The sequence below is a fragment of the Vidua macroura genome, chromosome 2, assembly GCF_024509145.1.
Source record: "Vidua macroura isolate BioBank_ID:100142 chromosome 2, ASM2450914v1, whole genome shotgun sequence".
In the NCBI taxonomy this organism is placed as follows: domain Eukaryota; kingdom Metazoa; phylum Chordata; class Aves; order Passeriformes; family Viduidae; genus Vidua; species Vidua macroura.
This window is the reverse complement of record NC_071572.1, coordinates 649512-674960: the sequence shown is the minus strand read 5'-3', so window position 1 is coordinate 674960 and position 25449 is coordinate 649512. Positions and strand designations below refer to the sequence as shown.

The 25449-nt window shown below is 58.5% G+C and overlaps 1 protein-coding gene across 1 annotated transcript; it reads right to left on the bottom strand.

Moving 5' to 3' along the window:
* Positions 1-1600: 1600 nt before the first annotated feature.
* On the bottom strand, positions 1601-3848 carry LOC128803653 (oligodendrocyte transcription factor 2). Its single transcript, XM_053970796.1, has 2 exons — positions 3776-3848; positions 1601-3506 (listed from the first exon to the last, which is right to left on the bottom strand). The coding sequence occupies exon 2, from the start codon at positions 3467-3469 to the stop codon at positions 2582-2584; it is 888 nt and encodes a 295-aa protein (XP_053826771.1). The 5' UTR covers positions 3470-3506; positions 3776-3848; the 3' UTR covers positions 1601-2581.
* Between the last annotated feature and the right edge of the window lie 21601 nt (positions 3849-25449).

Genomic DNA, 25449 nt, shown 5'->3' with positions numbered 1-25449 from the left:
AGCTGCTCTGCTTATTGCGGCCTCCCCGAGGATGGGGGGGTGTGCAGGGGGTGTCGGGCACCGCTGCCGGGGCTCCAGGAGCCAAACCGGCCCTGGGGGGGCCGCGTCCCTGACGGCAGCTCCCCATCCTGCCCGCGGAGCGCTCGGCTCGGCAGCCCCGGGCGGCGGGGGCTGCGCTGGCCGCTGCCCCTCCCCGGCCCTGGGCGGGCAGCGCAGCCTGGCAGAAGGTCCCCGTCCTGGGCACCGTCCCCAGGCGCTGGCGGACACCTGCCCGCTCCTTCTTTTGGGCTTTCTCCCGCGGCGGGAGGAGGCAGAGGCGGGGGGCTTGCGCCTCAAGAGCCGCAGGGCGGCACCGGACCCGCACCTGAGGCGGCCCCGAAAGCCGGGGGCAGCCCCGGAGCCCCCCGGGCCAGGGCAAGGCCCCCGGGCCGCCAGCGCCGTGCTCGCCGTGCGTCCCCTGCGCTGTGTCCGTCCCAGCGCCGCTCGGGCCGTGCTGGCCCCGGGACGGGGGAATCTCCGCGGGGCTGGGGCATCGCCAGCATCGCTGCGAGGGTGCCGGGGTGGGGGACACTCCCTCCCAGCCCCCTTCCCTCTCCTGGAGGGGCTGGGCTCTCCCAGCCCCGCAGGAACGCCGAGGGGCGGCGGCGCCGGGAGGACCGCGGGGGCCAGCCGGGACCGCCTCAGTTTACCGGGAAAAACCCGAACCAAGCGAGGCTCCCCTGGGCCCCGCTCTCATTCCCCGCCGGTGTCTGCGCCCCCCAGGCTCCCCCCGAGCCGCGGGAATGATGAAGAACTGTGTGTTTCTGCGGGGGCTGTCTGAAATCAATGCGCTGCCGTTCCTCGGGCTGGACAGAGACGGGAACCTCACCGTGGGAACCTCAGCCCGTCCCGGAGCCCCCCGACCTCCTTCTCCTCAGAAACACCGGAGCCCTTTCCTCGGGGTGTGCGGAATATTTCCTGCCCCCATACTTGCGCCCGGAACTGCCAAAATCTCACCGGGCCACAGACACGAGCGGCTTCGGGAGGGAAAAAAAAAAAAATCAGGGGTTGTCCCCAAATAATTTTCTTTTGCCTGGATTTTCGTTTGGTGGGTTTTTAGTTGAAGGTCAAATGCGCAGACGCCGTCGCAGGGAGCGGACTCCCCAGCGCCAAGCTGAATGGTTCCTCTCCCCGAATTAATATTTAATTAATATTTCGCTTTTGCCAAGCGCTGGATTCGACAGACAGAAATTTTCACGTTACCGACGCGGTACCGGTCGTTTTTTACTTGCCGCCCTGATTCTAGGTGGAAGAAATGAGGAAGGGGAAAAAAAACCCAACAAAAAAAAAGCCCCAAACCCAAGCCTCAAACGGTTTTGATTCGCCGGCGAAGCGAACTGACAAAAAACTTCTCGAAAGTCAAGGATGAGCCAAAAATATTCCCATCCCTTCCCCATCTGTCTCCGCCTCCCCGGAACAGCGAGGAAGAGGAACAGGACATTTATTTTAAATGCTTTTCTTTTTTTTTAAATTTTTTTATTTCTTTAAAATCTCAACAGTGGATCCTTTTTTTTTTTTTTTTTTTTTTTTTTTTTTTTTTTTTTTTTGCAACCAAACAAGTAATAAATATTATTTAGCAACTTTTTTTTTCTTTTTCTTTTTTGGTTTTTTTTTTTTTTTTTTTTTTACAAAAATAAACAGATGATAAAATCTCTGCAAGGGGCAGCGATAAGAAAAGTTGTTATTTCAGAAACAAGCCCAAGTTCTCAGTATTGCAACACGGACAGGGTGAAAGTTCCTACGCAAGAAAGAGCGTTAAAGAGTTCAAACTTTGTTAAAGGCGGCAGGAACGTAAAAAAAAAAAAACAAACAAAAAAAAAAAAAAAAAAAAAACCGAAACAAACGTGTTATACGCTTAAAAGAACCCAACAAACCCCAAGAACCCAAAGGAAGGAAATCAAGGCAAACCGACCCCTTTTTCACTCATGAGGCTGACACAGAACAAGTGCACGGACGGAAAGCTCAGGCAGAGCGGACTCGCGTCGTTTTCGGTCTATTTACAAATCCCGCACCGGAGAGAAAACCGACACAGCCCCCGGCGGGCCGGGAGCGCGGAGAGCGGGGAAGAGCCCGACCTTCCCGGCTGCAGCTCCCCGCGGAGCGCCGCCGCTCCTGGCGGCCCCGGAGCCCCCCGGGATGGGCTGTCCGGGGGGATGCGAGCCAGGAGCGGCTCGGAAGGCTCTGCGCGTAGAAACGAGTCCGGGAGAGGGGAGGGAGCGAACGAAGGAACGAGCCAAAGCCCCTCTGCAGTTCTGGTTCCTCCGTTAGCGGCGAGCCCAGGCACCGCCGCCCTCCCCTCCTCCGGAGTCCTCGGCAACGTCGGAAAATTAAAAATACAGGAGGTGCGCGGGGCTTTACTCGTGCCGGGGGGTTTCTCCCGGCGTTCGGGGTGCAGGGCAGACCCCGGGCCGGGCTCCATCCCCTCCTGCCGCCCCTCCGGCGGCCCCGGGAGCGGAGCGGGGCGGTCCCGCTGCCGCCGGCGGGGAGCGTTTGTAGGTCCTGGAGGTGCCGGGGGCGCGGCGGGGCCGCCCCGCCGAGGGGCTCATTTGGTGTCGGTGGCTAATCTGGGCAGGCTGGCGGTGCCCATGCCGGAGACGTGGTGGTGCGGCGGGGCCGACACCTGGCACATGCTGCAGGGGCACGGCATCCCCCCCCAGTGCTGGAAGCCGCTGCCCAGCGGGGCGGCGGCGGCGGCGGCGGCGGCGGCCGAGGGCGACTTGAGGAGCCCGTGCGGGGGCCGGATGGAGCTGACGGCCGAGAGGCCGGAGCCGGGCAGGGAGGCGCTGGAGACGGCGGCGGGGGGCAGGATGGGGTGGTGCACGGGGTGCGAGGCCGGGTGGCCCGGGTGGCCGGGCAGCGGCGCCGAGTGCGCGCCCATGCCGCCGGGGCAGGCGGCGGGGTGGAAGCCGGCGTGGTGGCCGCCGTAGATCTCGCTGACCAGGCGCTTCATCTCCTCCAGGGAGTTGGTGAGCATGAGGATGTAGTTGCGCGCCAGCAGGAGCGTGGCGATCTTGGAGAGCTTGCGCACCGACGGGCCGTGCGCGTAGGGCATCACCTCCCGCAGCCCGTCCATGGCGATGTTCAGGTCGTGCATCCGCTTGCGCTCCCGGCTGTTGATCTTCAGCCGCAGCTGCTGCAGCTCCGGCTCCGTCATCTGCTTCTTGTCCTTCTTGGAGGAGGAAGAGGAGGACGAGGAGGAGGACGACGACGAGGACTTGAAGCCCAGCTTGTCCACCACCACCACCCCCGCAGCGCTCATGGCGCTGCGCAGCTCGGCGCTCAGCTCCGGCGGGGAGTCGCTCTGCGTGGAGCTGGACACGGTGCCGCCCGTGAAGCCCCCGCCGCTGCCTTTATTCCTGGCCGTGAGGAAGAGGTCATCGGGCTCCGGGGAGGACGGGCGGCTGGAAACCAGGCTGGCGTCCGAGTCCATGGCCCGGCGGGCGAGGCGGCGGCGCGCACCGGGCAGCCTGCGGGGAGGGGAGAGAGCCCGCGGGCGGCCCCGCGTCAGCGCCCGCCGCGGCTCGCCGGGGCACCGCGCCCGCCCCGTCGGCGAGCCCGCTCCGCCGGGCCGGGGAGCGACGGCCCCGGCGGGACCGGCCCCGCTGCCCGCCCTCCCCTCGCCGGGGGCGGCTCCCGCCCCGTCCCGTCCCGTCCCGTCCCGTCCCTCCCCTCGCTCCTGTCCGCCGGGCCGGGGCTCGGGGTCCGCGCGGGGGGCGCGGGCGCGGGGGGCACTCACCGTGCGCGGGGCGGCCGTGGCAAGCGGCGCGCCGGGACGGGCGAGCACGGCAGCAGCGCGCACCTTGCGGCGGAGCGGCGGCCGCTTTATAGCCGCGCCGGGGAGGAACGATGTCACCGGGCGGGAGGGGGGCTGCGCCAATCCGCGGCGGCGGCGGGGGGACGGCTGATGTCACCGGGGCCGCTCCGGCTCGATGGGGCGGGCGGGCGGGGGGGCGCCGGCCGGAGCGGCGCGGGGAGCCCGGCGGAGGTGGGGGGGGGGGCGCGGCGGGGGGGGAGGGACTTTTGTCAAATCCATAATAAAACGCAACAATGACAGCGCCGGGAACAGCTGTTGGGGGGGCGGGACGGGACGGGGACGGGGACGGGGACGGGGACGGGGACGGGACCAAACAGCCCCCGGCACGTCGGTGTTCCCCGGTGCCCGGCCCGGCCGCCCGGGAGCGCTCGGCCGCGGCCCCGCCGCACGCACCGGGCGGGCGCTTCCCCCGCCCGGTGCCCCTTCCTGCCCCGAGCCCGGGCGTTATTCCCCCGGCAAGTGGTGCAAAGAGAGGCGGAGGAAAGCGGGATTTCGGCCTCTCCGTTCCCCACGAGCGAATCGCCCCGAGCATCCCCCGGCTCCGGCCCCGCAGAGACCCGGAGAAGTTCTTGGAGCGGCCGCTTAAATCTGCCCCAAAAAAGCGTTCAGCGAGAAGGGAGCAGGAGAGGGGAAGAGAAAGAAAGAAAGAGTAAAAGACGTTAACAAACGAACAAAAAGTGACCTTCGGAAATGCCTCCCGCCTTCCTGCGCTGCTCGCCCGGCTCCCGGCGAGTCCCCGGCAGCTCCGCGCAACAGGGTCGGAGCTTCCTCGCACTGGGGTAAATCCCCCGGCCGCCCCCTCCCCGCCGGCCCCCCCGGCCCCTTTGCCTTTGTTGTATTATTTTTACACCCGTGTGTTTCCCAGCTGGCCCGGCAAGCCTCAACCATCCGTTAAATATGTATTTAAAACGTTAAGAAGTGAAGCGTGGAAATGTGTTTCCCAACGGTTGCGGGGATGATCCGTAACAGGTCAATTAGGAAAATCTGTCCCCGCGACAGCCGGGCCCGCCGCCCGGCGTGTGTCCCGCTGCCGCCGGCCCGGCCACCGGGGACGCGCCCGGGCTCCGGCCGGGCAGGGGGGACACCCCGAGCATGGGGGGGGCTGGGGCTGAGCCCTGGAGGTGCGGAGCGGGACGGGGAGGGGAGCTCCTGTCTCTGCAAAGTTTGTTTTATTTTGCGGGGAGCAGCAGCCGGAGCCGGGCGCCGCCTTCGCCTGGCGGCTCCGAGCGCCGCGGCGTTGGAGAAAACAGGACAACAAGGAGCACAACGAATTCAACCGCGGCGCCTCTCCCGGCTCCCGGCAGGGCCCGGCCTGCGGAGGGGGAACGGGCCCCGGCCGGGCCGGGAGGGGCGGCGGGGCGGGGGGATCGCCCCCAGGGCAGCGGCGCTGGCGTGAGAACGAGGAAAACGCCGCAGCGCTCGCCTCCTGTCTGCCAGGGCTCGGCAATTCTCCTTCCTAAAGGCTGGGACCTGTCCTTCTCCGAAGAAGAAGGCGTCAAACGGATGGGGGTCCCGAGCTCCCCGTGGGGCCCGCGGCAGAGCCCGGCTTCACCTGCCGGGAGGGACCGCGGGGAAAGGGGGAACCGCCCCCGGCCGTGGCCTGGACAGAGGGATGGACAGAGGGATGGACAGCGGGATGGACAGTGGGATGGACAGAGGGATGGACAGCAGGGAAAGGGGGAACTGCCTCCGGCCATGGCCTGGACAGAGGGATGGACAGAGGGATGGACAGCGGGATGGACAGCGGGGAAAGGGGGAACTTCCTCCAGCCATGGCCTGGACAGAGGGATGGACAGCGGGATGGAAAGAAGGATGGACAGAGGGATGGACAGCATGATGGACAGCGTGATGGACAGCAGGATGGACAGAGGGATGGACAGCGAGGACAAACAGCGGGATGGACAGAAGGATGGACAGAGGGCGGGGATGGACAGCGGGTGGGGATGCTGGGGGGCAGCCGGAGCTCGGGGCCGCTGTGTCCTGAGGCTGTTCTGGCATCACCCTTCCTTTCCCCTCCGCCTTCCCTTTCCTCTTTTCCTTCTCCTTCCTTTTCTCCTTTTCCTTTTCCTCCCCCCCCCTTTTTTTTTTTTTCATTTTCCCTTTTCCCTTTTCTTCTCTTTTCCGTTTTTCCTTTTTTTTTTTCCTTTTTTTTTTTTTTTTTTTTTTTTTCCTTTTCTTTCCTCTTCCCTCTCCGGAGAGGAAACCCCTCTCCGAGTCGGCAGCAGAAATCTCGGGATCTCAGTCCGTAAGGGAGCAATGTCCTTGGTGACCACTGTCCATCCGCCTGGACACGAGCTCTGCCCCGCGGGGCCGGGATCGGGATCGGGATCGGGTCCCGGATCGGGACCGGGACAGCCCGGTGCTGCTCTGCCGTCCTGTCAGGGGGTGCGAGGAAGAAGGGGACGATCTCTGCCGTGAGATGACAAGTGAAATGTCGCACCTCCCCCTCCCTGGACTCGGGAAGGCTCCGCGCCGCAACCGCCCCTCGCTGGCGCATCCCGGGAAGCGGCCCCGGAGGGGTCCCAGAGGAGCCCTTCACCCGAACTTGATTTTGACACTAAAATGTGGAGCAGAGCCCATTTGCTGGGCTATGAATATGTATTATTTTTTTTAATAGCGTCTGTAGACAACTAAGGCGTGAATGAAGGCAATCAGGGAACATGATGAAGTGATAACTTAATAAAAACCAGACTATTGCTTTCATGCTGGAAATCACTTGGAATGCCATTGGGTTATTGCTGGAGGGGTTTATTGCCCGTATTCCCCCCGAGCCCGAGGGACACCCTCGGCCCCGCTGGAGCTGCCCGCTCCGGCCGGGAGGAATCCGAGGCATCCGAGGGACCGAGGGCCGGGGTGTGGCTGCAGCTCCCGCAGCTGAAAGCAGTTTGGGCGCTGCCTCGGGAAGTCAGAGCCGTCTGCCTCCCATCTGGGCTCCAGGCTGGGCTGCGCCGCTCCAGAGCCTCTGAAAGTTCCCAGTTCAGACCGGGATCTGCAGGGATCCCCTGGGGTCGCCACTGCCGCGCCCCAAACCCCTCAGGAGCACAGAGCTCGGCACCTGCCAGCGGGGACAGGAGCTCAGGGAGCTCTGCCCGCTGATCTGGGGTGTGAGGGGGCAGTCACGGAGAGAAAAACTCCAGCGCTGGGGTTCGGCCCCTTTTCCTCGTTTTCTTTCTTTTTTCTTTGCACTAATTTCCTTCTGGCTGCGTCTCAGTCAGGTACAGATGGATTTTGCTGTTTGGACTTCCGGGCGGAGCCCAGCCCGGTGCAGCTCCACCTGCGCAATTATCACATTTGGTACCTGCGGTCTCCGGGAAGGAAACTCGAGCTCATTGAGCGGGGCAGTGGCTGTTACTCCCTCGGGGCTCTCCTCTTTTCCAGCGCTGGGTTTGTTTGTGTTAACACTTGTTCCGTGGAAGTGCTGGAGACACACGCGCTTTGCCAAAATCTCAGCATGCCTTCCCATTCAATCAGAGACTGGAAAAGCTTCTCATCTTCACAGGAGTCACCCAGAGGGAAGTCTCAGAAATACCAGAGCTGATGTTTGTGATATCTGCAGGATTAAAAACATGCAGGAAATTGGCCATCTCCTGTTCTCATTCAGCAGGAAAAAAAAAACCCTTTTTATTTATAAACTTTTGACACTCAAGAGCTCGCTGTCAGCGAGAACAGGATAATTAAATTGCCATTTAAAAGACAGGCCGGATTCCGGGGCTTGTGTCTGTCAGGCTCAGGTCCCTCCCAGGCACGGCCGATCCCTGGGATCCCCTCACACCCCTGGGATGAACGATTTGGGATTGCTCACCTGGAGAGGAGAAGCTTTGGGCTGAGCTCAGGGTGGCCTTGCAGGGCCTGAAGGAGCCCCAGGAAAGCTGGAGAGAGACAATTTCCAGGGGATGCAGGGACAGGAGCCAGGGAATGGCTCCCAGTGCCAGAGGGCAGGGCTGGATGGGAGATTGGGAACTGGGAATTGTTCCCTGGCAGGGTGGGCAGGCCCTGGCACAGGGTGCCCAGAGCAGTGGGAGCCATTCCCTGGCTCCTGTCCCTCCAGGCCTTGTCCCCAGTCCCTCTGCAGCTCTCCTGGAGCCCCTTCAGGCCCTGCCAGGGGCTCTGAGCTCTCCCTGGAGCTTCTCCTCTCCAGGTGAGCACCCCCAGCTCTCCCAGCCTGGCTCCAGAGGGGCTCCAGCTCTTGGGGCATCACAGCATCCCCTGGACCCATCCCATGCCTTTCTTCCCATGAAATGCAGCACGAGATTCCAGTTCTCATTTAAGTGTCCTGACCAACGTTTTCAGAACCCTTTGTCACACTTTGCCACTTGTGTCACTCTTGTACTCCCCTTCTTCTCTTTTTCACTTCCATGGCTTGAGTTTGGCTGGGAGCTCCTTAAAAATGAGCCAGCCCTGGCCAAGTTTTAGTGCTGAGAGAGCCCAAACCCATGGATGTGTTTTGCTTCCCATGCAGACACGCTGGAAATCAGTTTTCCCTCAGGTTATCCCTTTGTTCTGTCCCTACCCTGTGCTCATAAGGAAAACTCCCCAAAATTCCTGATGCTACAGGTGAATGCACCTGTCTGACCGAGCCCCGAGGATTTTGTTGCTCTGGCAACGATCCCTCAGGCAGAGGTGTTGGTGCCTTCAGAGAGGGTTTGGTGTGGAAGCAGCAAGGGCTGGGCTCTGTGGAAACACTCCCTGGCCAAGGGCTTTTCACTGCCGGCGTTATGGGAGGTCCTTGGAGTGGAGGAGTTGGAATTGCAGAATATCCTGAGGGAAGGGACCCCCAAGGACCCCCCAGTGCCAGCCCTGCCCTGCCCAGACCCCCAGCAACCCCAGCCTGGGCACCCCTGGCAGCGCTGTCCAAAGGCTCCTGGAGCTCTGGCAGCCTCGGGGCCGTGCCCATTCCCTGGGGAGCCTGGGCAGTGCCAGCAGGCTCTGGGGAAGAAGAGCCTTTCCCTGCTCTCCAGCCTGAGGTGCCCTGGCCCAGCCCCAGGCGCTCCCTGGCTGCTGTCCCTGTCCCAGAGCAGAGATCGGAGCTGTCCCTGCGCTGCCCCTCGGGAGGAGCTGCAGCCCCGGGGAGCTCTGACCTCAGGCTGCTCCAGGCTGAGCTGAGCCAGGGACCTCGGGGGGCCCCTCCAGACCTTCCCCATCCTCGTGTCCCTCCTCTGGACACTTTCCAACAGCTTCTGATCTTTTACTGAGACAGCCAGAACTGTCCCCAGCGCTGGAGGTGAGGCTGCCCCAGCCCAGAGCAGAGCGGGACAATCCCTCCCGCGAGGCTGTCGCTAGATTTGTTTCTTAATATGAAAAAAAGATCCTCCCCAGAAGGCTGGGAGGCGAAGCCTCTATTAGAAATGTTGTGAGATTTCTCCTCGGCGTGCTGAGAGTTTTGGGGGGCCGGAGCCTCGGCGGGCCCGGCGTTCCCGGGGGAGCAGCCGAAGGAGGCGTTGGGAGCGAGCAAATCAAAGCCCGCGCCGGGAGGACACCAGTCCCCGTCGGCCGTGATGTCAAAGGTTGCGGCAGTGTCCCCCCCGCCCTCGGGGTGCCTTTGTTCGGCACGGTGGCCCCAGCAGATGGCCCAAAACCCGCACCCCGGCCGGCAAAGAGGGACCACATGTGACGAACCGTGGATGTCTCATTAGCACACGGGGCGGGGGGGCTGGGGAGGGGAGCAAGGATGAGAAAAAAAAAAGATAAAAAGAATACACAAAGACATTTACATATTTACATTGTTTCTCCCTCATTTCCAATTCTCCTTTCGCTGAAGTGGCAGTGGGCTCGCTTTTCTCCTTCTGTTTGTGTGTTTACTTGTGCTAAATAGATTATGATAATCAGGCACATAAATGCATGCAACTGTTATTATGGCATTTTAATCACAGAGGTTTTCACGGGAAGCCTTCATTAGAATTCTCATAATCTCACTTGTTAGTGTAACAAACAGTAATAAATGCCAAGGAACTGGGATTAAGTCAGAGACATTCAGACATTAAAGGAGGAATATGGAAATGTTGTCAAATCTCCGCATTATTTATTGAAATGTCACATAAACAGTTCAGGTCTTTCAATATCTCTCTCATTAGAAGGAGAGGGTGTGCGGCCACCTGAAGGCAGCAATTCGATTTTTAGGGAGTGCTGGAACCATATGTCCCTCCTCGACTCTTCCCAACTTTCCTGGGCTGCCCGGGCTGGTTTTAAGCCATCGGCTCCTGCTCCTGCTCCACCCCGGAGCTGATTCTGGGGTAGGGGGAGGTTGCTCAGGGATGGCTGGATGTGGCATGGGAAGATGCCCAGAGCAGCTGGGGCTGCCCCTGGATCCCTGGCAGTGCCCAAGGCCAGGCTGGACACTGGGGCTGGAGCAGCCTTGGGCAGTGGGAGGTGTCCCTGCCATGGCAGGGTGGCACTGGGTGGGCTCTGAGGTCCCTCCTAACCTAAACCCCGCCGGGATTCCATGAAGGTGCCACTCTGGCTTTCATGTGGCTCCCCCGGATCCTTGCAGGGTGGTGCCCACTGGCCCTGGGGGTCCCGGCTTCTCCAGCCGAGCCAGAATTGTCCCCGCTGCTCCTGCCGGCCCCTCGGCAGGGGAGGGGATCCCGCAGCCGTGCGGGATCTGCCCCCAGCGCCGCTCCCGCGCCGTGCCCGGCGTGAGGAGGAGGAGGAGCGGGATGGGGCTTGGCTTTGCCATCGCCTTTTCAGGCCCTCACCCCGCGGGGCATCCCTGGCAGCGCTGCGGAACCGCGGCACGCTCCGGCTGGGAGCGGCACGGGCTGGGCTGGGCTGGGCTGAGCTGGGTTGAGCCGGGCAGGGCTGGGCTGAGCCGGGCTGAGCTGGGATGGGCTGAGCTGGTCTGAGCTGAGCTGAGCTGGGCTGAGGTGGGCTGGGCTGGGCTGGGCTGGGCTGGGCTGGGCTGAGCTGGGCTGGGCTGGGCTGGGCTGAGCCGGGCTGGGCTGAGCTGGGCTGGGCTGGGCTGGGTTAGGCTGGGCTGGGCTGGGCTGGGCTGAGCCGGGCAGGGCTGAGCTGGGCTGGGCTGGGCTGAGCTGGGCTGAGCCGGGCAGGGCTGGGCTGAGCTCCCCGGGCTGGGCTGGGCTGAGCTGAGCTGGGCTGGGCTGGGCTGAGCTGAGCTGCGTTCCCCGGGCTGGGCTGAGCTCCCCGGGCTGGGCTGAGCTGGGCTGGTCTGAGCTGAGCCGGGCCGGGCTGGGCTGGGCTGGGCTGAGCTGGGCTGAGCCGGGCAGGGCTGAGCTGGGCTGGGTTGGGCTGAGCTGAGCCGGGCAGGGCTGGGCTGGGCTGAGCTGGGCTGGGCTGGGCTGAGCTGAGCTGCGTTCCCCGGGCTGGGCTGAGCTCCCCGGGCTGGGCTGAGCTGGGCTGGTCTGAGCTGAGCCGGGCCGGGCTGAGCTGAGCTCCCCAGGTTGGGCTGAGCTCCCCGGGTCGGGCGCTGCGAGCGGCGGAGCGCAGGCACCGGAGCCGCTCTTGTCCCTGCGGCTCAGCAAAGCCGGCCCAGCCCGCGCAGGCCGGGCCCAGCCCACTCATGAATGCTCATGAATATTCCCCGAGCCCTCCCCACCCTCCTGCCCCTCCCCGGGGCGTGCGGAGGGGGTTCAGGGCTGGTCCCTGCCCCGGCACCCACGGGAGGCGCTGGAGCAGCGGAGTTTCCCCAGAGGTTTGGGTCCCCCCTCCTTCTCCTTTGGTACTTTTTTATAAGAACCAGAATGAAATTTGAATCTAAAAACCAGCCAGGCTTTGCTGGGGTTTCCCATTTCCCACGTTTGGCTTGGGGTGGCCTCGGGGCCCTCCCAGGTGTGGGACAGGGAACAGGTGAATTTTCCTCTTTTCCTGCCTTCAAGCACACAGTGGGAGGAAGTTTTGAGGAAGGGGTAAAACCGCCCTGCAGGAAGTTTCGTTGCCCCAAGGGAGGTTTAATCAAACCTGTCCTGGAAGGGAAGTTCGATTTCCCTTTCCAGAGAGAAGATCCGTTTTAGAGGAGGCACCAGATCGTGTTTTATCAAATAGAATCCCAAACCAGCTCCTGTGCGAGCAGGAACTGCCGTCCTGTGTGTGCGGGAGGCAAATCCGTGTGGCACAAGGAAACAGCAAAGGCAGAGGCATTCCCCGGGATGAGCTGCACTGGAAACGCTGCACCCCGCAGGATTCCCAGGCTGGATCCAGCAGGATTCCCAGGCTGGATTCCCAGGCTGGATCTGAGCCCAGCAGGATTCCCAGGCTGGATCCAGCAGGATTCCCAGGCTGGATCTGAGCCCAGCAGGATTCCCAGGCTGGATCCAGCAGGATTCCCAGGCTGGATCTGAAACCAGCAGGATTCCCAGGCTGAATCTGATTCCCAGGCCAGATCCTGACCCAGCAGGATTCCCAGGTTGGATTCCCAGGCTGGATCTGAGCCCAGCAGGATTCCCAGGCTGGATCCAGCAGGATTCCCAGGCAGGATTCCCAGGCTGGATCCAGAGCCAGCAGACAGACCAGGGCTGGCTCACAGCACAGGTTTGGAGCCCTGGGATCTGCAGCTCTGTGCTCTCTGCCTCCCTCCCCTCCCCTCCCCAGACATCCCGAAGGGATTGCTGTTCCCGGGAGCTGCTCTCCCACTTCATTCCACATTCCCCCTTTCCTCTGAGGGGCAATATCCCTGCGGGCTCAGGAGTTTTTTAGGATTTTTCCCAGGCTGTGCCTCTCGCCCCTCGCCGTGCTGAGGATCCGTTTGTGCCACCAGCCTCTGGTTTTGTGCCACAGCTCAGCGCCGGGGGGGCTCTGTGCTGGAGTGCCCCCCCTTCCCACCGGATTCCCCCAAGGATCCTCCCCGAGCTGAGGAGCTCCAGAAGGGCAGGGGGTTTTATGTGCTCGCTGTACGGAACAAAACGGGGAGAGATTCCTCCCTTTCGGCAGGGCTCTGGCAGAGTTTGAGCTGTTTAGGGCATGCTGGATTTATTCCTCCGGGTTCTTTGTGCTCTTTCCCCCGCCAGGCTCGGCTGGGAGCTGCTCTCCCGGCCGGAGCATCCCTGAGCCCTTCCCAGGGCTCTGTGCCTGGCCCCCGTGGGCCGGGCTTAGGGCACATCTGGCTTTGGAACCGCTGGAAGCAAGTGAAAATGGAAATGCCTGGAATAGCAAGGCTTCTTTTGAATCCCACGTGGAGCCTCCACGGCACTGCCTGTGAGTGAGGTCCTGGTGCTGCCCCTGAGCTGAGCATCCTCCAGAGCCGCCTCGGAGGAGCTGCAGGGGTTCCCTGGCCAGAACCTCAGCACGGCCAAGGCTCTGCCCTTTGTGGCCACCTCTGTGGCAGGAGGAGCTGGGAGCTGGAGCAGCGAAACCGGGAGGGCTTGGGGAGGAGTCACGGGAGAGGCTCAGGCTGAGGGACTTGTGAGGGGAAAGTTTGGGAAGGAGTCAGGATCATCAGAGAATCCCACCCAGTGCCACCCCTGCCATGGCAGGGACAGCTCCCACTGTGCCAGGCTGCTCCAGCCCCAGTGTCCAAGCTGGCCTGGGGCACTGCCAGGGATCCAGGGGCAGCCCCAGCTGCTCTGGGCACCCTGTGCAGGGTCAGGAAATGCAATTCCTGCGAGGGGGAAGGGGAAGGAGCTGTGGGTGCAGCACCAGCATCCAGCACAGGGCGAGGAGGAGACAGTTTGGCTGTGTTTGGCCTGGTTTGGCTCTGTTTGGCCTGGTTTGGCTCTGTTTAGCCCTGTTTGGCTCTGTTTAGCCCTGTTTGGCTCAGTTTGGCCCTGTTTGGCCTGCTTTGGCTCTGCTCAGCTCTGTTTGGCCCCGCTCTCATTTCAGAGCCTGCCCAGTGGCACGGCCACAGGGCTGTGTCCCTCGGGAGCCGTGCCTGGCCCGGGCCAGCCCTGCCCTCCCGCCCCGCTGCCGATGGGCACTGTCACCGTTCCAGGCCTGGATTTGGGCACTGTCACCGTTCCGGGCCCGGATTTGGGCACTGTCACCGTTCCGGGCCCGGATTTGGGCACTGTCACCATTCCAGGCCCGGATTTGGGCACTGTCACCGTTCCGGGCCCGGATTTGGGCACTGTCACCATTCCAGGCCCGGATTTGGGCACTGTCACCATTCCAGGCCCGGATTTGGGCACTGTCACCGTTCCAGGCCTGGATTTGGGCACTGTCACGATTTCGGATTTGGGCACTGTCACCATTCCAGGCCTGGATTTGGGCACTGTCACCGTTCCAGGCCTGGATTTGGGCACTGTCACCGTTTCGGATTTGGGCACTGTCACCGTTCCAGGACTGGATTTGGGCACTGTCACCATTCCGGGCCCGGATTTGGGCACTGTCACCGTTCCAGGCCTGGATTTGGGCACTGTCACCATTTCGGATTTGGGCACTGTCACCGTTCCAGGACTGGATTTGGGCACTGTCACCATTCCAGGCCCGGATTTGGGCACTGTCACCGTTCCAGGCCCGGATTTGGGCACTGTCACCGTTCCAGGCCTGGATTTGGGCACTGTCACCGTTCCAGGCCTGGATTTGGGCACTGTCACCGTTCCAGGCCTGGATTTGAGCACTGTCACCGTTCCAGGCCCGGATTTGGGCACTGTCACCGTTCCAGGCCCGGATTTGGGCACTGTCACCGTTCCAGGCCTGGATTTGGGCACTGTCACCGTTCCAGGCCTGGATTTGAGCACTGTCACCGTTCCAGGCCCGGATTTGGGCACTGTCACCGTTCCAGGCCCGGATTTGGGCACTGTCACCGTTCCAGGCCCGGATCTGGGCACTGTCACCGTTCCAGGCCTGGATTGTCCCTCCCGGGCTGCAGCTCCCAGCCCAGCGCCGCTCCCAGGGCAGGTCCAGGGCAGCTGAGAGGGCCCAGGGGATGCCTCAGGTTTGGATTTTCTATTTTCCACACCCTGCACTGCTTCAGTGTGAGTTCTGAGCTTCACATTATGGGATGGTGAGCCCTGCACAGGGCAGGGAGACAAAACAATTCCTGCTCCAGCTGGGCACCAAGGACAAATGATCCAAACTCAGGCCCACATGGAGGGGTTCCATGGCTGCTGTGCAAGCAAAGCTGAGCTCGTAGAAGAAATAACAATTGATGGTTTCGAGTGTACCCATAGCAGGAAAGAAGACAAGGCCGTCAGCACGGGAACAGGTTAGAAAGGAGACATGAACATTTTTGTGAGTTGGCCTGGGTGCATAAGCAAATGTGCACACGAACCTCATTACATTTCTGTGAAACTTTTGCCAATCACATTGACGGTGATTGCTTTGCACCAATTAACGTAATGAGTTATTGCGATGGGGTTGATGACTTAAGATCACGCTTTGTGAAGAGTATACAGGCTAGAGAACACACAGAATAAAAACTTTTTCTTCTTAGACTCTGACCACATGTGTGTGTATGTGTGAGTGTGAGTGTGAGTGTGTGTGTGTGAGTGTGTGTGTGAGTGTGTGTGTGAGTGTGTGAGTGTGTGTGTGTGTCCCATCCGACCAAAGGGTATCAGCCCCAGGAGCACAAACAGCGTGGGCTGGAGAGAGAAAAACAAGCAGGATGGGAGTGCCTGGGCTAAAGCTGGGATGGGACAATGAACTGCAAGGTGCAAATGGAGCAGAGCTGATCCCAGTGAGAGCCCCCGGGAGCGCTCGTGCATTTTGGGACCATTTTGGTTCCTCTTGGCTGCAGCCCTGGCTGGGCTCTGGTGCTGCCCAAGGTGGATCCATGGAGGAAATCCTTTCCATAAATCCCTGTTTATTCTTTAAACTCTGCTCTAGGGCAGCTCGCCAGAGCCAGGTTTTTGCTGGAATGAAGGATTCCTGCAGCCTGATGGCCCCGGGGCTGGCTCGGCTGTTCTCCCTGCTGGAGAGCTCTCGCCTTTCCCTCTTTTTTCCTGCCTCTCCCTCTTCTCTTCCCGGTTTTCTTGGGCCTTCCTGGGTGGTGCTGAAGTTGTGATGTCTTGAATACCAATAGTGAAGCTGAACATATGTGAACCTTTCCTAATCCTGCTAATCTTCCTTCAAAAACCTTTCTGAAAGTGGAGGCAACATCCAGATTTAAAAAAGAAAAAAAAAAAAAAAAAAAAAAAAAAAAAGGGAGGGGGGGAAGAGGGGAAAAAAAGGGAAAAAAAAAAAAAAAAAGCTCCTGAGCATTTTAATGACAAATAATCTTTGTAAAGGGGGAGGGGGGCTCTGCCTCAGCTGGAGATGGAGCTTATGAACTGCAGCAGGTAGAAATAACTGCTGTATTACCTCATGTAATCTCCGCTATTCAGGGTCAGATTAGGCCTGAATGCGAGCCCAAAGAGACTTCTCTTGTCAAGCGGGGACTTTGTCCCCAGCACGGCTATTAGGCGCTAATTAGTTGTGACACAGAATTACCCGCAGCACAATGGCCACCGCAGCCTTACAAGTCCTTTGAAACTGCTCGGAGGAGCTCAGTGGATGCTACTTTCAATTTTCAGATTCCGCTCGGAGGTGGGAATGATTTCCTGCCGCTGGGACCTGCGGGGATTTGGCCGCTCCGGGCCGGGGACGCGGCGGCTCCCGCAGCTCCGGGCAGGAGGGATGAGCTGACAGCTCCTCCTTTGAGCTCGTCAGCCGCGGTGACTCCGGCTCGGTCCGCACGCGGCTGCTGGGACAGCTCCATGGATCTGGGACAGCTCCAGGGATCTGGGACAGCTCCATGGATCTGGGACACTCCCAGGGCTCTGGGACAGCTCCATGGATCTGGGACACTCCCAGGGCTCTGGGACAGCTCCAGGGATCTGGGACAGCTCCAGGGATCTGGGACAGCTCCAGGGATCTGGGACACCTCCATGGATCTGGGACAGCTCCAGGGATCTGGGACAGCTCCAGGGCTCTGGGACACTCCCAGGGCTCTGGGACAGCTCCATGGATCTGGGACACTCCCAGGGCTCTGGGACAGCTCCAGGGATCTGGGACAGCTCCAGGGCTCTGGGACACTCCCAGGGCTCTGGGACAGCTCCAGGGCTCTGGGACACTCCCAGGGCTCTGGGACAGCTCCAGGGTTCTGGGACAGCTCCATGGATCTGGGACAGCTCCAGGGTTCTGGGACAGCTCCATGGATCTGGGACACTCCCAGGGCTCTGGGACAGCTCCAGGGATCTGGGACACTCCCAGGGCTCTGGGACAGCTCCATGGATCTGGGACAGCTCCAGGGTTCTGGGACAGCTCCATGGATCTGGGACAGCTCCAGGGATCTGGGACACTCGCAGGGCTCTGGGACAGCTCCAGGGCTCTAGGACACCTCCATGGATCTGGGACACTCCCAGGGCTCTGGGACACCTCCAGGGATCTGGGACAGCTCCATGGATCTGGGACACTTCCAGGGATCTGGGACACCTCCATGGCTCTGGGACAGCTCCAGGGCTCTGGGACACCTCCAGGGATCTGGGACACCTCCATGGCTCTGGGACACCTCCAGGGCTCTGGGACTCCTCCAGGGCTCTGGGACACCTCCATGGCTCGGCAGGGGAAAGGAGCCCCGGTGGGATCGGTCACTGCCGAGGTGGGACTGTCCCGGGGCACTCGGGGGATGCCTTGTTCAGGCTGCCCTGGAGCAGAGGCTGGGCAGAGTTTAAAGAATAAACAGGGATTTATGGAAAGGATCTCCTGCATGGATCCACCTTGGGCAGCAGCAGAGCCCAGCCAGGGCTGCAGCCAAGAGGAACCAAAATGGTCCCAAAATGCACGAGCGCTCCCGGGGGCTCTCACTGGGATCAGCTCTGCTCCATTTGCACCTTGCAGTTCATTGTCCCATTCCAGCTTTAGCCCAGGCACTCCCATCCTGCTTGTTTTTCTCTCTCCAGCCCACGCTGTTTGTGCTCCTGGGGCTGTTACTCTTCAGTGGGATGGGACACACACTCACTCACACTCACACACACTCACACAGACACACACATGTGATCAGGGTCTAAGAAGAAAAAGTTTTTATTCTGTGTGTTCTCTAGCCTGTATACTCTTCACAAAGCGTGATCTTAAGTCATCAACCCCATCGCAATAACTCATTACATTCATTGGTGCAAAGCAATCACCGTCAATGTGATTGACAAAAGTTTTACAGAAATGTAATGAGGTTCGTGTGCACATTTGCTTATGCACCCAGCCCAACTCACAAAAATGTTCATGTCTCCTTTCTAACCTGTTCCCGTGCTGACGGCCTTGTCTTCTTTCCTGCTATGGGTGCACTCGAAATCATCAATTGTTATTTCTTCTACGAGCTCAGCTTTGCTTGCACAGCAGCCATGGAACCCCTCCATGTGGGCCTGAGTTTGGATCATTTGTCCTTGGTGCCCAGCTGGAGCAGGAATTGTTTTGTCTCCTGCTCTGTGCAGAGAGCTCACCATCCCATAGTATGAAGCTCAGAACTGCACATTGAAGCGGCACAGAATGTGGAAAATATGAAATCCAAACCTGAGGCATTGTGGGGACTGCGGTGCCAGCAGGCACTTCCCGCTGTCCCCGGGGATCCCCGGCAGCCCCGGCCCTGGGGCAGCCCCCGGGAGCCTCGGGATGGAGCCCTGAGGCAGCCCCGGTGTCAGAGACTGCGGCCAGGGGTGAGCCTGGAGCCTCCGGAGCTGGGAAAGGCACGGGGAGAGCTGGATCTGCACCTCGTGCCCGCCCCAGGGACGGGGGATCGGCTCCGAGCCCTCGGTGCCAGCGGCAGCCCCGAGGCCGTGCCCCGCTCGCTGTCCCGTGACAAACGGGGCCGTTCCAGCCGTGCCAGGGCCCCCGCAGGCTGCAGCCCAGGGGAAATCTCCTTCCCACCTCGCCAGCGCCGCCACGGCTGCTTCCCCATCTGGGAACGGCCCTGAGGAGGGGAAGCCCAGTCCATCCCTGGGCTTTGGGTGCCCTGGGGGCACCTGAGGAGCCGGGGAGCTCCTGGAGCTCCTGGAGCCGCCTGGCCGTGCCCGGGGGGTCCCTGCCCCAGCGGGAAGCAGCTCAAGGCAGGAGCTGCTGACCACACCTGAGGGCTGTGCCCAGTTCTGCTCCTGGAGGGGCTGGAGCGTGTCCAGGGCAGGGAAGGGAGCTGGGAAGGGGCTGGAGAATTCCCGAGGGAGCTGGGAAGGGGCTGAGCCTGGAGAAAAGGAGGCTCAGGGGGGACCTTGTGGCTCTGCACAGCTCCTGCCAGGAGGGGACAGCCGGGGGGTGTCGGGCTCTGCTGCAGGAACGGGAGTGCAGGATACAGGGAATGGCTCTGAGTGCCAGAGGGGAGGGCCAGGCTGGACACTGGGAATTGGGAATTGCTCCCTGGCAGGGTGGGCAGCCCTGGCACGGGGTGCCCAGAGCAGCTGGGGCTGCCCCTGGATCCCTGGCAGTGCCCAAGGCCAGGCTGGACACTGGGGCTGGAGCAGCCTGGCACAGTGGGAGGGGTCCCTGCCCATGAAATGAGCTTTAGGTCCCTCCCAGCCCGGCCCATTCTGGGTTCTCTGGTTCCAACCCTCACTTCTGTGCTGCCAGCCAGGTCCTGGGTGTGATCCCCCCAAAGAACAAGGACCTGAACTCTGCCCAGGGCTCACAACCTGGGGCTCTGCTCTCCAAGATGCGGGAATATTTTCCTTTTGAATCCCGCACTGGTGCGCGTTCCCTGGCCCAGGCACAGCGCTCCTGATTGCGGTGGGATCCCTGCACCTTCCCAGCAGGAAAGGAGAGCTCCCACCTGGCTCCTGCTCCTCTCCACCCCGGGACTTCTCTCAGAGGGCCCTGGGTGCTCACTGCAACAGGGAGACAAATGAGAGCAGGCAGATAAATGAAAACCAAAAGTGCAGGTTTTATTACCCTTCCCTTGCTGAAAAGCACCTCCTTCCCAAAGTATTCCTGTGGATTTCAAAGCCAAACAAAATCTCCTGAAAGGGAGAGGAACAAACCCAGCAATCTGCTTGGGCACTCAGCGCTGTAATTTGTTAATTTATCCCCAGTAAATGAGTTAAAGTCAGCACCTTTGATGTAAGCACGTGATAATGCGAGATTATTATTTTTCCTTAGGTATCATTTTCACAAAATATCTGAACCTCAGTTTTAGTGAGGAGCAAGGCTTTAATGTTTCTGGAAAGAGAGAAAACTTATTTAAAATATATATTATGTTACATTATGTTATGTTATGTTATATTACTTATTCTATTCTATTCTATTCTATTCTATTCTATTCTATTCTATTCTCTTTTACTTTATTTATTTATTTATTTATTTATTTATTTATTTATTATTTGATTGGATTTGATTGGATTTTACATTATATAAAAAAAGTTATAGTTTGTGTTCCCCTTTTTAGCAGTTGGAGCCCAGCTGAGCAGGGATTTGCCCTCAGCCCCCAGTGAGGGGATCAGGCCCCCTCTGCTCTGCCAACAAACTTGTCCCATTCAAACTCGAGCCCAGATTTAGGCCGGGATCGGGGGCTGCCCTGTCAGGGCTGAGCCTGACCTGGGGCCGGCCTCTCTCCTGACTTTATGAGCTCCAAACCCTGCGCTCCCCGGGTCACCCCTGTCCTGCCCCACTGCTGCTGGCTCGCTCCATCTCCGAGATTAAAGCCATTTTTCTCTCCCCTCTGCCCTTTCTCACCCTCCGGGGAGGGCTGTGCCTCCTCCAGAGAGCTGCGGCGTAAACCCCGCGTGCCTTCCTCACGCCTTACTCCGAGGTGCAGGGCAGCTGCGGCTCTGCCAGCTCTGCTCGGGCTCAAAACCCCGCAGGGCTTTGGGGCTCCGGGCTTCAAACACTGAAACGCAGCACGGGCCGGGGGCTGCGGGGACCCCCCGGCTCCCAGCCCCTCCGCCGGGGCACAAACCTCGTGCTGGGTGTGGGGGTCAAGTGTCCCCTGTCCTTGGACCCAGCCCCTCCGGGTGGCTGGGGCTGGCTCAGCCTCCACCGGCAGGTCCTAAACACGTCCAGGGCTGCGGCAAGAATTCGTGGATCCACCCTCAAAGGTTTGGCTGATTTATTTTTGCCATAAATCTGTTCCTTTGGAGCGATCCGAAATTGATTTCAGGCTCGCTCCCTGATTTTCCCCCATTTGGTTGTGATTTGGGATGTCAAGGAAATGGTGCTGAAAGCAGAAGATGAGCGGCTCTGAAGAGGGATTATCTGTCCCATCTGGGCAGAAGATGCTGCAGGGGGGAGAAGGGAGAGGAGAGCTTGGGCTTGATGTGTTTGCACATGTGCAGAGCCGGGCAGGAGTGGCTTCCGAGGGAAAGGGAAATAAAAGAGAATCCTGAGCTCCACAGAACCATCCCAGGGCAAGCCAGGAGCGTCCCTGGGCAGAGAGGGGAAAGCAGGCAGAGGGAAGGTTCAGGGGCTGCTGGGCTCTGGTTTGGAATCAAACAAGACCTTTCCTGAGGGCCTTGGCCCTGCTGAAGGGACAAACCAGATCCCTTCAGCAGCTCTGTAGGAAAATAGAGTGGGAAAGAGGGAAAGGCTTGGTGAATTTCAGTCTTTTTCATCTGCACTGACACCAAATGAGAGGACTCTGCTCAGTGGTGCCAGTGGCAGGACAAGGAGCAATGGCCAGGAACTGAACCACAACAGTTCCAGCCCAGCCTGAGGAAGAACTTCCTTCCCTGGAGGGGCAGAGCCCTGCAAGAGCTGCCCAGGCAGGGGCTGGAGTCTCCCTCTCTGGAGACATCCCAAACCCCCTGGCCACGTTCCTGTGTCACTGCTGCAGGTGGCCCTGCCTGGGCAGGGGGGTGGGCTGATCTCAGAGGTCCTTCCCAACCCCAGCCATGACGGGATTCTGTGATTTCTGACATCTGGGACAATCTCCTGGTGCCATTTTCTGCAGCTCAGGTGAAAGAGCTGTCGTAGTTGAGACAGAGACAGTACAAAGCAATACACTCAGAAGGCTTCAAACCCTTTTTTATTCTATCATGCATGCTTTTTATGCATTCTTACAAAACTCAGAAGTTTGCACTTTACTCATTGGTCACCAGAGATAAACCAAGTGTTTATTGGAACAGGCAGTTCAGGTTTCTCTTATTTACCCTTCTTTCTCTCTTGGTTTCTGTGTCAATGACCTTGGTAGGAAATTCTTTCAGGGGTGAACATGGATCCTCTGATCAAACTTCTCTCTGGCTCACAGGAGTCGCTGTAAAACCTCTCCAACAAAGAGTGACAGACACTTCAGCCTGGCTCATGTCCCGTGTGCATTTTGTACACTCTGCTGAGCTGGGGCGGCTTTGCCACCCCAGTTTGTCACACCTGGGAGCTCCCCTGCCCTCTGCAGTGCCTCCTAAGATGCGGGCATTTGTTGCAAGCTGGACACTAAAAGAGAGAAACTCAAGGAAATGATAATTTCCTTACAGCAGCTTGAGGAGCCAGCCGGGATGCTCAGGTGGGGCTCACCTGGCACTTCCTGAGCCCGGCAGCTCCAGGTGCTGCCAGGACAGGGCAGGGCAGGGGGCAGCTGGGGGACAACGCCCTGCTGGTGCCCACACCGGCGTGACACGTGTGGAGCTGGGACACAAGGGGTGTCACAGGGGTGTCCCCCACATCTCCTCACCGAGGGCAGCGCCCCAGGATTGTCCCATCGTTCTCCCGTGGGCTGAAGGCTCCCTGTGCTCCCCTCCAGCCCGTGGTGCTTGGGGACATCTGGGGACAGATGGGACACGATGTGACAGGGTGCAAAGAGGGCTGGAGGACTCCGTGTTTGCAGGTTCTCATCCACCTGGTGCCCAGGGATGCCCCTCGAGGCACAGGGACCAGGGCTCCACCTCTGCAGTGCTGGAGTTCACTGCTGGAGGAAGAAAAGGAGGGAAGGACTCGTGGCCGTGGCTTCCCCAGGGAGAGGACACCCAAAGCTGGCAGTGCTGCCCCCCTGGGCACCCAGCACAGCTCCCGAGCTCCCAGCGCTGCCTCAGGTTTAGATTTTCTATTTTCCACATTCTGTGCTGCTTTAGTGTGCAGTTCTGAGCTTCACATTATGGGATGGTGAGCTCTGTTCACAGAGCAGGGAGACAAAACAATTCCTGCTCCAGCTGGGCACCAAGGACAAATGATCCAAAGCTCAGGCCCAGGAGCACAAACAGCGTGGGCTGGAGAGAGAAAAACAAGCAGGATGGGAGTGCCTGGGCTAAAGCTGGAATGGGACAATGAACTGCAAGGTGCAAATGGAGCAGAGCTGATCCCAGTGAGAGCCCCCGGGAGCGCTCGTGCATTTTGGGACCATTTTGGGTTGTGCTGCCCAAGGTGGATCCATGGAGGAGCTCCTTTTAATAAATCCCTGCTTTATTCTTTAGCTCCATCGAGTCTCTGTTCTAGGGCAGCCTTCCCAAGGCATCACCAGGCTGGCACAATCCTCAATCTCAGTTTTAATGGATCTTCTTCCCTGGATCTCCTTCCCTGCAGAAGCAGCTGTGATGGGCACACAGCTGGAATGGCCCAGGCCCTTCCACCCCCATGGCACGGTGCCCAATCCACCTTGGGGACACTGGGGACAGGCCACACACCCCGAGTGGCCGCAGGGACACTCCGAGCAGCCGGAGCCATCAGCTCAAGTCCCTCAGGACCACGAGGCTCAGCCCTCTGTCACAGCCTTGGCAGCTCTTCCCAGCCCTGGCAGTGCCCAAGGCCAGGTTGGACACTGGGGCTGGAGCAGCCTGGCACAGTGGGAGGTGTCCCTGCCATGGCAGGGGTGGCACTGGGTGGGATTTGGGGTCCCTTGAACCCAAACCCTTCTGGGAGCATTGCTGGCACTGCCATCAGCAATTCCTCTGCCGCCCCTTCCCCATCTTGCCAACCTTACAGGAAAAAGCTGGACAGCTTTTCCAGAAAAAATCTGTTCCTGCAGTGGTGGCTCTTCCCTGGGGAACCTCAGCTCTGCTCCCACTTCAGGGAGGAAATCTGGGACCCTCTGGGCACGTGTTTATTCCTGGGAAGGAGCTCAAACCCTCAGGCAGCAGTTCGGCAGAGAGTTCACCCCACAGGGGGATTTTCAAGGCTGCAGAGCCAAAGGAGGGATGCTCTTCCCAAAAAAGTTGCTCTGGCTTGGGTGACCCAAGTGAAGACCAGGCAAAACCTCCCAGAAGTTTTGGTAAAGTGGTGGAGCCTGTCCAAGTGAGTGGAAAACAAATAGAAAGTGAATGGAAAGTAGATCAGAGCAGTAATGGGAAATAAAGAGGTGGGCTGCTGGGAGGGGATGTCCCTGCCTGGGCCTTGTAGTTATATCGGGAATACTGGGAATATTGTGTGTACTGGGATATTGTGTGTACTGGGATATTGTCTGTGTGGGGAATATTGTGTGTATGGGGAATATTGTATATATTGGGAATATTGTGTGTACTGGGAATATCGTGTGTATGGGGAATACTGCATATGTTGGGAATATTGTGTGTATGGGGAATACTGTGTGTATTGGGAATACTGTGTGTATGGGGAATATTGTGTGTTTTGGTAATATTGTGTGTATTGGGAATACTGTGTATACTGGGAATATTGTGTGTACTGGGAATATTGTGTGTATTTGGAATATTGTGTGTATTGGGAATATTGTATATATTGGGAATATTGTGTGTACTGGGAATATCGTGTGTATGGGGAATATTGTGTATATTGAGAATACTGTGTATACTGGGAATATTGTGTGTTTTGGTAATATTGTATGTATTGGGAATACTGTGTGTCCTGGGAATATTGTGTGTACTGGGAATACTGTGTGTATTGGGAATACTGTGTGTACTGGGAATACTGTGTGTACTGGGAATATTGTGTATATTGGGAATATTGTGTGTACTGGGAATACTGTGTGTACTGGGAATACTGCATATGTTGGGAATATTGTGTGTATTGGGAATATTGTGTGTATTGGGAATATTGTGTATATTGGGAATACTGTGTGTACTGGGAATATTGTGTGTATGGGGAATACTGTTTTTATTGAGAATATTGTGTGTACTGGGAATACTGTGTGTATTGGGAATACTGTGTGTACTGGGAATACTGCATATGTTGGGAATATTGTGTGTATTGGGAATATTGTGTATATTGGGAATATTGTGTATATTGGGAATACTGCTTATGTTGGGAATATTGTGTGTATTGGGAATATTGTGTATATTGGGAATATTGTGTATATTGGGAATACTGCTTATGTTGGGAATATTGTGTGTATTGGGAATATCGTGCATTCACCAAGGGGGATTTGTACCAAGGATGCTCAGCTTTAAATCTGGGTACAAAGAGAATTTTTGTGTTTTTGTTTGTTTGTTTTGGGTTGTTTGGGTTTGGGGTTTTTTGTTTGGTTGGTTGTTTTTTGTGGGTTTTGTGGTTTATTTTTGCTTTGTTTTAGGGTGGTTTTTTTTGTTGTTGTTTTGTTTTTTGTTTTTTTTTGTTTTTTTGTTTTTTTTTTTTGTCCTTGAAGAATGAAAGTGTCCTGGCTGTGTCTTGTCAGGAAATTCTTAATCTTTTTACCAGTCCCTGCATAGCAAAACACGAGATTTTTTTTATAAACCCACTTCTGGAAGCTTTTAGTATTTACTACACCACGGAATTGTTTTTTGCTGTTGTCTCAGCCCTTTGATGCTTCTGGCTGGGCTCTCGTGCCAGCGCACAGAACTTACAAGTGGCACAGATTTTTAAAGGAAATTATACTTTTTTTGGTGTTTGTTATGGTTTTTTGGGGGGCTTTTTTGGTGGGTTTTTTGGGGATTTTTGTT

Coding starts and splice junctions, on each gene's coding strand:
- LOC128803653 (XM_053970796.1), bottom strand. CDS start 3,469: ATGGACTCGGACGCCAGCCTGGTTTCCAGCCGCCCGTCCTCCCCGGAG.